This window comes from Periophthalmus magnuspinnatus, chromosome 3 (genome assembly GCF_009829125.3).
Source record: "Periophthalmus magnuspinnatus isolate fPerMag1 chromosome 3, fPerMag1.2.pri, whole genome shotgun sequence".
Taxonomy (NCBI): Eukaryota; Metazoa; Chordata; class Actinopteri; order Gobiiformes; family Gobiidae; genus Periophthalmus; species Periophthalmus magnuspinnatus.
Window position 1 is genome coordinate 32,590,617 of NC_047128.1, and position 14,027 is coordinate 32,604,643.

General features: G+C 39.6%; 1 protein-coding gene across 1 annotated transcript in view; it reads right to left on the reverse strand.

Annotated features, from left to right (window-relative positions):
• Window positions 1–14,027, reverse strand: part of kif26ba (kinesin family member 26Ba) — a 57,048-nt gene that overhangs the window by 24,115 nt on the left and 18,906 nt on the right. The window contains exons 3-5 of the mRNA XM_055230793.1: window positions 12,760–13,353; window positions 7,869–8,026; window positions 2,299–2,503 (exon numbers count right to left, since the gene is read on the reverse strand). Of these exons, the coding sequence (XP_055086768.1) occupies window positions 2,299–2,503; window positions 7,869–8,026; window positions 12,760–13,353 (957 nt within the window). The remainder of the gene's footprint in view (window positions 1–2,298; window positions 2,504–7,868; window positions 8,027–12,759; window positions 13,354–14,027) is intronic.

Below are 14,027 nucleotides of genomic sequence, written 5' to 3' on the forward strand. Positions count from 1 at the left end.
TGCAGGTGACATTTTTACTGGAGAAATGTCACCGCAGCCATTTGTGCGGCCGTGTGCGCGTGCCACTGTGGAGGATTGGATTGTGTGTTTTATTGTATGCAAATTTGAGTCTGCGCATTGTTGACGTGCGCAAAGTGTAATAAAATGCAAATGGTGAAATAACATTTTTACAAGACACTTTGAGGAGTAGGTGAGGAATGTTATTCAAATCGTATTCAAAGATTCTGCAAGTGAACAAGATTTGAAGAGGGTATTATTATGAAATGTAAGGGATCAACAAAACCAGTCCTAATTTATGCTTGGTAGGACTGGTTTGAGAATGGGTGATAAGAAAGAAGAGATTTGAGTCCAATAGCAGGCCAAAATTTACTTTGAAATGATATTTACAGCTAAAAGAGCCAAATAATCATCTGAATAATTATCAGAACTACTTGGAAATCCTTATTTTGTTCGGTCCAGTGTTGTACGCACACTAAAAGATGGTATTTCATGTTTATTCTCCTTATTTTATACGTTTTCTATCAGCAGCAAGACAAATACAGTGAGACTTGGGGAGGCTCTCAGTCAAAGCACGGAGGAGGGGGGCACTGAAAACTCATTACATGGACGATCAATATTGCACACACTTGAGGAGCCCGAAACCCCCCCACGTGCCCAACACACATACCCACACTTTTCATCAACCACTGGCAACGGTGACAAATGACTTTTGTCAGGCTGAAATGCGTTACCCTGGCAACCATTTGGCTAGATTTCGGTATGGCAGGTAGGTGTCGGGGGCACTCTCACACTTAGATAAATCGGCCAAGGTCATGATGAATATATTTCGGTTGACTGTATTGAAGCCTCACCCCCCTTTACGTCTGTGTTACTTTAACCCAAGATAACTGATCGCTTCACCTCCCGTCACACTTACAAACCAAGAGAGTGGCAGAAAATTGAAATGTATTAACAGACAGACGCATTGAGCTGTTATGGATCGATATTATCATTCATGGATGTGTCCACATTGTGCATTAGTCCAATCACTCAACCCAATATTTACCCACTCCTGTTTTTGTCCAATGCTTTTCAACCTTCAGCAGCTCCAGAGGGAAATATCTAACTCATTAACAGAAGAATGAGCTGCTATTTTCAAGACTGTCTGACTCTTGAATTGACTATTTATATAAAGAGAAGAAGCAAATAAGTGAAGATGCAGGGCCAGTCGTGCAGAGAAAGCAATACATGTCTTTGTGTAAGAAAAGCGGCACTGATGAAAAGTTATAATAGTTAAAATCTATTTGTTAAATTATTTAGTGTCATTATTTTGAGAAGTAAGACTGTACGTTTGTTAGAAAATTCTCATTTTAGTACTACAACAACTTGCACTATAGCACAGGTGCACTATGTAACTTCTGGTAAAGGGTCCAGCACCTGAACCTGCTTGTGTCCATGAAGATTATTGATATGCCTGGAATGTCCCACCATATAAAATTAAACCTATTTTGCATATATTTAATTGCAGGTGTAAGAAAAACCTTCAAGACACATCTGCTCTTACTGTGGGTGAGTTTACCAGGGGATCGGCCTCCTGCTGGAGCCCAGAGTCAGGGGCTACACATGGGGGATCGGTTTTATGCAGCTAAAACCTGGAACAGTCTCCCTGAAGATGTGAGACAGGCCTCTACTTTAACAATGTTTATCTGCGCATATGACTGAAAGGTTTTTATTCTGAAAGGTTTTTATTCTGCACTCTTCTCTTCTGATGCTGTTGTTGTATATATTTTCTACTTTCTACCTTATTTTTAAGCATATCTTTTTTAACTTTATTCATGCCCTTATTTGTATTTATTCAGTGTTTTATGTTGCACTTTATCACCGAAGTAAGTTCCTAGTTTGTGAGCTGTGTTCACTGACAATGGCAATAAAAGTCTTTTGATTCTGATTAAAGTTCATTTTATGTTGATTATTTATGTTTTGATTTGTTGTACGGTGATTTTAATGTCTTTTTTATTCTGTAAAACACTTTGAATTACATAAAGTACCAATTGTGCTGTACAAATAAACTTGTCCTGCCTTGCACTGATCTGACCTGTAACTTTGCCTGATGCCGTCACTTCTCTCCATATAAAGCAATAACATCTTTGTGAAGACAAGTACGTGGCAGACACAACACCAGAAAAGTTACATAGTGCGCCTTTACCTCTGTTTTACTTTTCAACTTTAAGGACGTCATTCAACAATATGGTAAAACAATCCTAAAATAGCGCATTACATCATCTAAGCCTATAGGAAGGTTAGTGCGCAATGAATTACCTTGCCGAGCCCAGGGGTGTCTTTGATCTTGTTGGCGGCACGGAGCAGGCAGGGCGGGGCAGGCGGAGGTGCCATGAGTAAGGCTGAGCTAAAATTAGTGGGGAAAATGTGTGGGTCACATGATGCCAATGATGTCACTGGGGCTGCTGCGGCCGCTGTCTTCTGCTTCTTTTTCTTCGATGTGAGGTTCAACTTTTGGGCCGCTCTGAAACCAAACCAGAAGATCAAGAAGTCAGTGATTATTTGAGTATTTGTGTGTGTGAGCATTTTAAAAATTAACATGTAAAGACATTGCGTTGTACAGATTGGACACATATATGAAGGAATAATTATTGTTGTAGATTATTCCATGGAGCTACTTGTACTTCCACGACACTTCTGTTTACACGTGTAGCAACATCTGGATTGGTGTGGCTCATCTACTCTGTTCAGCAGCATGTACAACAAATATTAACAAATCCCTAAGACAGCGATTATTTAAGCAACGATCCTATTAGTTCCTGTTAGAGATTTTTTCTTATATATACAACACCATAGTTACATTCATTATTAGGTTGTCCCTTCTTTGAAACTACAACCTGGTGCGTTAACAACTCTGTAACCCATATCAATGCAATTGTTTAGTATACTCACAATCTCTAAGATGGTAAGAGAAAATTGCATAAATAAAGGAGACAAAACACAAACAGACATAGTAAAAATAATGGACCACATGGCAGACTCCCTAACAATACCATAAAATAAACTACCCACTCTCACATATATTTATACGACATTTGGAGGAATGAAAAAAAGAGAAAAGACCTCACAACCCCGCAGTCTCCCTGTCAAAGAGGCATATTCTCACACCATTGGCTTTCAATTAACTGCAGCAGGTTACAGTAATGGGAGTATAGAGGGGTAAGAAGGAGGGTGAGGGGTAGGGGGTTTGTGAAGAAACGGGGAGACAGAGATGTGGAGTCAGTGACCCGTTGAACGATGAAGCGCTGCGCTGTTAGAGAGAGAGAGAGGTTCTCCCTGGAGATTTGAGTCGGGGTTTCCTCTTCTGGTCTCCGTGGGGGGTGAGTGTCTGGAGTGGTCTACACTACAACATTAATTGCTTCCTCACTGTACCAAGGACTAAGCTGGAAATTCTGCAACCTATGCGATAAAAAGCCATAACACGTTTAAATGACGAAATATTCAATTAGACAGTAAGAACGCTCGCTTTTAGCTCTCTGCGTAAGTGAAGAGAAATTTGGAAAGCTCAAAGTGGTGTCCATTCTACTAAAAGGTACATAAATTCACCAGGATTTGGGATTAGTGGACAACAATTGGACTCCAAGGGATGAAAAGCTTGAACAACAAGAAAATATTAGATCATTTGAAATGTGCAAAGTCCTCAAAATGGCACCTATACCAGGAAAATATCACGTGACTGAAAAATACACAGAAGCACCACTGAAGAAGCCCTCTTTTTCTCACAATAAACATCTTCAATTAATGGCGCTATTTTTTCCACAACTGCCCACTCTCCCTCACTAAAACCCCATCTGTATTTGTTGTAATGGCCCCTTATTCTCAATACTGCCTCCTTTCTCTTAATGCTCCTCGGGCTGACTGGTTTAATCTATGGCACTGCTCAAGCGTACCAGCACGGACATACACACTCACTCTCTCTTTCTCTCTGCCTCAGTAATTGGTGATGTTTAATGACAAGTGGCCTGGGATTTGGGATGAGTGGATCTATTGCAATCTCACCCTAAAGTGGAGGACCCTTGTTTTCCATTCATCACCTCCCTCTCAATCTCTCCTTCCTCTGTCATGCCGTCTTCTCCTTTGCCCTGTGTCTGACTCGATCACCGTCATCATCGTCCACTTTTCCGCTTACGTTTACCTATTCTAATACAACAACATGCCCTTTTGGTATTACCTATTCCCATATATTATTCTCTCATTATTTCCCATCTATCCCTTAGCGTCCTCCCTGCCCTCCACATATCCACTCATCCATCTCCCAAGCCGTTCTGCTTTCCTTGCAAGTATCGATCAGTCAGTCCATCCCAGGCCCATCCATGTGTCTCCCTCTTGTTAAAAAGCACTAGGTCTCACACACAAACACACACACAAACAGATAAAACGCACAGTAACAAGCAGGTTGTGTTGTGCGTCTGTCCTTTAACCCAACACCTTCCACTTTCACATGTGTGGAGTTCAAAGAATCACCAGGAAAGTCACACATCTGATTTATGGGACCCATCTCAACCCTGTTTTGTTGGCCCAGGAGCTAATTACATTGTATTTAACAAGTTGTCAATGGAGGGAGATAGAAGGACAGACAGAGATTGTGTGTAAGTGTGTGGAGATCAGCAAGCACAATCCCAGCTACATGGTCTGTGGTTTATTCAAGGGTTTTTATCAGAACGTGTCCTGTTTTAATTGTACTTTGCACCTGAGAAAATGATTTATGAGTCTTATTTTTGACCACTAAGGCACAACAATAGCACTTTAGGTCCATGTAAGCCTGATACACTCTTTATTTACCACTGGTTTACATGGTAATGAAGCATAAAATTAAGTCTATTTTAAGGAATTAACAGCTCACAGAAATTTATCCTTGCACTCCCAATTTTGTGTGTTTAGCCCTTAATTTAACGGTGGCTAATCTGTGACTAATGTGAAACAAATGCCTTTTACAGAGTGACAGAGAGAAAGACAAGAATTGTGAACAGTGAACATAAAATGGATTTGACAGTGGCCCCATAGGCAAAATATTGGACCTTGGTAATTGTACATATACTTTTTGATCATTTAGGCTAAACTTGGTAACATAATATAACCAGAATAATATTTTTTTCCATTTGAGAACATATACTTTTAATGCCATTTTATATAAAAACAACTCTTTTCTTTTACACCTGTGCCTGTATCACACAGAGTAAAATCTATGGTACTGAAATGTCCAATATTTCCTGTTAATTCCTTTCCATTAAATGTCACTGACAAAACAAATGTCTCAGCTGGATAGGGCATATGCTAATTTGTTTGACTAACTACTCATTTAAGCTATCAATCAGGCATTGCTCACTAATTATCAATACCTCTCCCTAAAGTAAAGACATGCTGCTGATTGTAAACAGAAGCAGCTCCTCAGCGGATCCGATATCCCTATTTTCCTTTAACAACGCCTTCCCAATTCAGCATTTCCCATGAGCCCTATTCATTTTCTGCTCTACCTACAGCTGTAGACCGCCAGTCCAAATCCCCAAAGATCCAATCTTTGGAGCATGCAGAAAAAATTCCAACACTGATAGAAAATCCCTTCCCCCCATTGAGGGTGAGCTGCACCAACACACAAGCCTAATGTGTGTAGCATGTCTCTATCCTGTAGGCCAGTCCCCAGAGGCCGACTGCAGCACTGGGAGGTGCCGAGGTACAGTGGAAGTGACATATTAAAAGACAGATTGGTACTAATGAAAGAAATTAGTCATATGGAGATCAGACAAAGAAAAGGTCAGTGGAGAAACTGGGAAATTGTACGGAAATGATGGAATGTCATGGTGAAATGGTAGAATGAATGGGAGAGCGGCTGGCACAATATGAAAAATGTATAACAACACAACACAGTGCAGAGTTGTGATACAACTTATGATGTTTGGAGTATTTTATTTGACATATGGTAATTGTAGTGAGACTTTACAGGAAAAATTAAATATTTTAAATTTGAGATTTTGCCCCCAGTACATATACAAATATACACATATCCATGTTGTTACTTGCCTCTACACATTTATATCAGCTCTCTTTTAATTACAGTTGAGTGATATGACAAAAAAGTATAGATTTTCTTTTTCTTTTTCTGGATGCAAAGGCTGTACTACGTCTTACAGGAGCTATACTTGGGTAGCGAGACTTTCAATTACTATATATTCTTTTGTGCAAAGGGGGATGGAGACGGAGATAAAGTATGGAAATGACATTATTCAAAGACAGATCGCAAGTGATTGAAAGAAATTGCACATTAGCCATGTAAAGTAAAGGTCATTCAGATGTTAGTTAAAACGTAGGAGTTATAAGGGCATCTGTGGAATAGTGGGTAAAATTAGATGGAGGTGAGAGGCTGGGATCAGGTGAAGGCAGACATCTTGGACAAAGGAATTTTAAACTGTAGAGTGAGACATTATAATGAGAGTATTTGTATGCGCTCCACGCTTGGACCAAAACAGTCAAGGGATTTTCCGTCGATGCACGGCTACATCCATTGATCCCAAACACACATTCCCATTTGCACTGATGCCCGTGGACCATCCACCATCCAGGGCTAAAATGTGACACTTTTTGAGTCCCTTTTTGCCAATTAAAGTGGAAGGTTTCAACATATTTGCTATAATAAGAGCGCGTGAGTGACAGCTGGTTAGTGGATGCACACAAGCCTTTCGCCATCCAGTGACACCTGCACCATTAAACAAACATGTTTTTACACTTACAAGGTTAATGCTCATAAATAGACCCCAAAGACACGTGCGTTTATATGGAACCAGACTTCAAAATGACGAGGTTACTTGACAATTGAGGGGTCAGGCAAAGTAAGGTTTGTGCATTCCTAAATTTAAGAGTTACGTTGAGCGGGGAACTTTGACGATAGATGGCAGCAAGTGCACCTGGGAGAGTGTCATTCTAACGCACACACATAGCATTATCTTTCAACACATGCCAGGGGAAGAAGAGGTGGAGGAATTATAGAGAAAGAAACAGACGAGAGGAGAGGAAGGTATCATGACTTAAACCGTGTCATTATATTGGACGGCTGGGCAATCCGTCAGACAGAGTGACACCCTGATAGTCTTGTGTTAGCCATACATAATTTACACCTTCATTTTAAGCCTGCTATGTTTATTCATCAATTATTCATTTATATTAGGTGAGTGATATTTATTTTGTGTCTGCCATGTTTCCCGGGATCTGATTGCAAACCTCATCACTGTATGGAGTGTAGATTGATTTAAGTAAACACGCGAGAATACAAGCAGATGAAACAGCAGACATAATTTAACCGGGGATACTGAAGAAGCTAATTATGTGAAGTATTTTTAAATATGATCGCAAAGTAATAGCTTTCTTATTTCATGGGCTCATTGGTGCATGTCAATCCCAAGCCTGGTTAAAAACACAGAACGATGGACAGAAAGAGCATCTCAAATTAAAAAAACTTGAAAAATAACACTAGATTTAGACAATGAAAATCCAGTTTTTCTTTTGCTGGTCCTAGTAAAACCTGCCTATCGTCATGGCAACAAGCGTGTGATACCAGCAAGCTCAGATTTGTGGAGAGGCGAGCCCGCTGATAGGTAACAATGAAAACGCCTTGAAGTGAATAAAATGTAAGATAGATGAGGTTAATGCTACACTGGGGAACATTCCACGCAAAGCAATAACATATCCAGGGAGATATGAAAAGGGACTATTGTATCGAGAAACATACATTCAGATAACATCGCTCTCATTCAGTTTAGAGTCACATTTTTGCAGCAGTTGCTAAGAAAAACAAATGTAAAGTGTGTCCAGTATCAATACAAACATGTGATCATTACCTGGCAAAAAAGGAGGCAGCTGCAGAGGTGGTGGAGGAGGTGGAGGTGTGGGACGGGGAGTTTGTGTGTGGAGAGGAGCTGGTGTGAGAAGGAGAGCTGGTGTTGGAGCGGCTTTCACACCCGTCTTCTCTAGAGGCCTCGGAGAGCACCTGGGAAATCTGAGAGAGATATGGAATATTATAGCACAGGAGTTTTACAGCGATACAACACCAGTAAAGGAAATGTGTGTAGGTCGCAGCCGCAGGGAACTCACAATAACAAATATTAGTGTAGAAAAAGCATCGCTATTTTATAAGCATTCGCCAATATTGACTTCATGACAACAGTGAAATCCTTGATTCACTTTCATTCACACAGAATAATAGATGACCGGTATGTGACCATCTTTAACAAATCAAACTTTAAGTATGATTAAGTAAAGTTAATGTGACATAAATGGCCAGATAGTCAGACTCTACATTTATGTTTACTTTTATAGTAAAGATAGAGTTTAGATGGAAATTTAAATGACCTAATTTTTGCTTCTGAAATAGATTATTATAGTTATTTATTATTAGTTAATTTTTCAGGTTCTTGTGCTGATATTGTGACCTGAATAATCACGATTATCGATTAATCATAGTCTTGACATGCTTGGTTCCAGCTACCACTCTCTCTTTATTGAATTCATTCACATTTAAGTCAATAATCTCCCAGCTATTGAAAGCGATTTACATGTCATGTGATTATATTATGGAGGGCAAATGACAAGGTCAAAAAAGCACTGAATAAATATGGACCTGGCTGGAATGCAATTTCCCCACCGGAGTCTCCCACAGCAAATGTAATATTTGAGCACAAACTGATTTGCATAGTATTTGGCATAGATTGTTGTGCACTTCCTAAAGCATTTGTTTTCATTTGCATTTGTCTTGGCTTGGGACCAACACAAAAGTCTGGCACTATATTAACCCTGCACTATATTAACCCCTATGTCTAGATGCATCTTTGACTATGCTGTAATATATTCTTCCAATACAGTATAGTATAAAGTTACTTTACATTTTCACTGTCGGAGACGCACACACAAAAGTCAGAAGATTCATATGAAGTCTGCATGTATAGTGCATAGTAAAGGTCTTATGTGTCTGTATCTGAGGCACTCCAAAAGTGGATATGGATTATTGATTATAGTTCTTTATGGGCTGCCAGAGGCCAGACACTGCAGCTTCTAAATCACAGCCCAGCTCTGCTATAAAGCAGTGATGTGAGTCTGTACATGTCCCCTGCGTATGTCTGCTGTGCACATGTCTGTGTGTCCATGTGCATGTGGGGTGACACCTCTCTGTACCTGTACGTGAGTGTGTGTAAATCACTTTGTTGAGCGCATATTTACAGCTGAGGGCTATGAGGGTCCAGGGCACGCACCCACTGGCTTGATAGATTACCCATCGGAAATGAGATGCCTCTATATATTTTATGGGCCACATTCCCCCTGCATTTACATCCATTCTTATTCAGTGGAGTGCACATGTGTAGAGGCTAAACACCTCAACAATTGTTAAATATTTGTTCTCAAAACTAAGTAAAAAAAAAAAATCCTACTGTGGGTTGTTTGGCAAACTAAAAAATAAACAAAAGAGGAATTTTTGCATTTCCATCCATTTCCATCCATTTTCTTCCGCTTTATCCGGGCATTTTATAAGGAAATTCTAAAATGGAGGTGGAATGTGTAAAATACATATTTTATATGAACTAAACCTTTTCATACAGGGGGCTGTGCTAACATTGTAATGTGTTTAGAATATTTCAACAGTTGCTACTGTCTTGGAAATAAACCAGTGACTGATGATTAGATCTCCTATCTACACTGTGCAGTCTCTAAACAATACAAAAGAGACCCACTGTTGTGAATCTAATGCATCCCACTCACTATGCAATCTACAATTTGCACTATACTATCTCCAGATATCTCCATAAATTATACGAAATATCATTAGATGAAACTTTAATGCTCCCATTGGGGAGATTAGGTCATAGCAGCAGGACAGACAATGGTTTAGGTAATAGCAAGACAAATGTGGGGTAGTGAGCAGAGGAGGAGAAAGTGAAAGCACAGCATTAGTTCTCATGTGGGACACGTACTGAAGTCTGTAGACTGGAGCTGCTGTCTGACTGTGATGAATTCAATTTCAGATTTCCCCAGAAACACAGAGAACTGAACTTTCAAACAAGATACACTGCTTCACAATTTCACAAGCAGCACATTTATTTCCAAAGCTTCTCCAAAAAGGTAAATGCTAACTTATTCATCTTCCTTCAACAGAAATACCATGTAGTGACCTCCTCCCTTCTCATCTGTCTCACACATTTCAACTGAACCTAATGCAGAAAGCAAAGCTGTACTGGACCATGGTGGAGAAAGCTAACATACGTGTCCCTCTTTCTCGCTCTCATTCTGTGTGTGTGGTCTGTGTGCTGTTATCATGGGAATAGTGGGGATCCAATCTGTAAAACAATCTAACTGCTTACTCCAGCACAATTGGACCAGGCAGAGACACAGAGGAGGAGAGTGGGCATTCATCATGAAAGCACTATACTTTGCACAAACAAGTGTCCAATACCACCATTACACCAAAGAGACGGTGAGAGAATAGCTGGACATTTTATACTTATTGGAAACTATAGGCGCTCAATGTTTAAAGATTGTTGTAACATGATTTCAATTCAATATCTCTGTCCTCTGCAACCTCTCAAGTGCTATTCTTACTATCCTATTTTTTCCAACACTTTCTAAGGGCGAATGGGTGAATTTATGGTAAATATAAAACAAGGATAATGTCACCTGCTGTGGAGCTGACCAAGCAAAAAATTTAATGTCAGCTATAACTTCACACAATGGGGCCCTTCTGTCTCCCTTGTCATTGCCTTTTAATCTGTATCTTTTTTATCTAGCGCCATTATGTTGCACTGTATAAAGGTCAAGTTTTAATTATCATCTCATTTGGTATGATTTGTTTTCATCTTAAGACAGCTATTAAAATTTAACACATAATTAAAACATCCAAGGACACCAGTGTTTTCAAATGTGTCATAAACCCCTGACCTAGGTTACGTCACGTCTGCATCGTCCTACACGTGTCATTGTGGAAGTATGTTTTACAAGAACATCTAAAAGTCAACCAAATTAGTCTTAGTAAATATTTAAAATGCTACAGATTCATTTTTCTTCATTGGCTGTATATATTTGACCTACATAAGCCTTAACGTCCTCTGTTTAGCTGTACTCCGTTCTTACCTGATGCCCCATGGGACAATCTAAATGAAAGTGATTTATTATGGTGCTATGTTTGTCTATTGTTGCTGAAAAATCACTACTGTCAAACTCAACAGCGGAAACACCCCCTTTACAAAATACAAAACATTGAAAAATGATTTGACAAAAGACTAGTTTGAAATGACAAAACAGACTTTCATCAAATCACAGCTGCAAAACATGCTGCTAAAACATAATTTCCCGAGGAAAATCTTCAGAACAGTTTCTTTTATTAACAATAACTGTCATTGTTTAGTGTTTAGCGAAATTCAACCAAGCGTGTATTGTTTGGAAGAAAATACAAGCCATGATCATATTTCTACACTTCTGGACTGCTATGCTTCAATTAAACTGGTTCCAATATCAGTATCGGTCACATATTGAAAATGTATCTGATATTTTTACTAATTTTTACTAAACTGTCCCTGTTTTTTGTGTGAGATGTGTCTTTTTAAACAGACAAACAATTAAAAATGGAAATAGAAGAGTAATTTTCTTTTACACAATTATGCTACAAATTATTTTATATCACAAAGAAATACACTTATTATTTTTACAACAAGGGATAGCCAATTAATTTATTTAACTTAACATCGATTTGTGGGCTTCGATATGGAATTTAAAACCTTAATATCAGTATCGGCGTGAACACAAATACTGGATATATTGCATCAGCTCCTAAAATGAATATCGGACCATGATTTGATGCTGATATCTGCAGGAATAGGGACAAGTCCTTTCTCCCGTGTAATGGGGGAGGCGACAGTGAAGAAGCAGCCTCAAAAGACACATAGAAATAAAACACAAGTACAAGGAGAGCATGGGAGTACAGGACTGAGGGAGTACTAGGGCTATGTGACATGGCATCCCAGGAGTCCTAATTATTACTGTATGAATTATTACATGTGTAGAGCGCGAGTGTACAGAGACGCAGCGATACGCACACACAGCCCTCAGGTCCCAAACTCGCCTCCGGACCACCGTCACCCCAGGCGCTTCACCACCCTCCATCCTCTTGTATTATACCGCTCTCATAGTCTCCTACTGTAGCACGTTAGCAACTGAAACAACTTCCTTTTTTCTGCAATCTTATTTGAGCAGATACATGGTGAATTTGAGAATTTTTCATATTTTTATATATACGAGCTCACTAATGATGAACACTATCCAGGTTCAGTCAGTGTCACTGGATTCACCGTTAAAGCAGACTCCCAATGAGTGTTACATCATTTTCCATCCAAATGACACACTATTGCTGCACTGTTGCTGCTATTTTGACAAAGAATATTTCCCCAATTTTGTTTTATATAAATAGGTAAACAAAAACATTACATTTTATTTACTTTAGGTGATTTAGGAGTTTGATAAATTGAGCTCAATCAGTATTTTGGTTGGTCAAAATGTACGCAAATATGTCGTGTAAATCACCAACACTCTTATATGTTGTTATATAGACTTAAAACACAGTGTACATTTATATGAACTCATAATTTGTGGTGCTTCAGTAGGAAGTGGGTCACATTATAATGACCAAATAATTAGACAGTGTGACAAATACTATTTTAGTGTTTACAGTGTATGTGTATGTGCGCTCACCTGATATGGGTAGAGTGTGACTCCTCCATTACTTCGGTTCAGAAGCTGGTGGGCCTGTGCCACTGCATTACTTCCATTATTACTGCTATTACCACTGTTAGATCCAGAGCTATTTACTACAATCTGCTGCTGCTGGAGACTGGCTGCCTTTCCTAAACTGGGCGAGGCACTCCTTCTCTCTCCTCCACTGAGGCCGAGAGAACTGGGCTTGGACCCCAGCCTGTTCCCTGGTCCGGGAGAGTTCAGCCCCACAGGGGGACTGCAGGAACGTCCGTGAATGGGGCTTGGGGTTGGGGTGTGATTAGGACTCGGGGAGGGGGACTGAGAAGAAGCGTACGAAGATCCAGCAGCAGATGAAACAGACGATGGGAAAAAAGCCGGTCCTCCCGAAGATCGTCCAATGAGAGCCGGAGGCGATGAGGCGGGTGACAGATCCCACTGGTCGAGGGAGAGGACCAGACGCACTGCTTCCTGTTTGAGCTGGGTGAGGTGAGTAGCGCACACGTCGCAGCGGCTGTCGCGCTCGTTCCACGCCCGCCGAGAGCTGTTGGGCACCTGCAGTTTGTCATGGAGCAGCAGCGAGAAGGAGGGGTCCTGGAAGAGACAAAAAAGAGACAAAAAGACAACAGGTCAGAAACTCACCTTAGTCACATCAACATTACTTTTAATCACGAATAACAGTAAGACAGGTAACGTTAATGTGATTATGTCTTCAACTTAGGACCTACTTGTGGGTGGAACATACATTTTTCAGGTTTTCTCTTAAGAAACTATTTTATTTATCCATCTTAAATGTTCTAAAATGTGCCCACAAATATCTTGGTGAGATTCAAGTATCACACAAATAGTGAATGGGCTGTGAAATCAAACAAAAAGAAAAAAATTTAACAAAAGAAGAAGATTACACTGTAGATTTTTTAAACAGATATACAGATAACCAAGATAATCAACATTTAAAATTTGCTTATCTCCAAAACAGCAACTACGATATTATATAGCTAACTCTATTCATTTTTTTTTCTCTTATTTGAGCAGATTTGAGTGGGTTAGAGCCAAATTATTATTATCATAGGGCTAAATAAAATTGCACATTGCGTGGGATGTTTCCAGTGTGCAGCGGATATTATCCATCAGACGTGATTCACAATAGAACCAACTGGACTGTGTGGGTCAATTCAACAAACTCGGTAATGTGTTTAAAATGTGTTTAAAAAGACATCTCCCTTCACAATTGTCAAACATCGCAGGTAAAGTAATAACATCTCTAT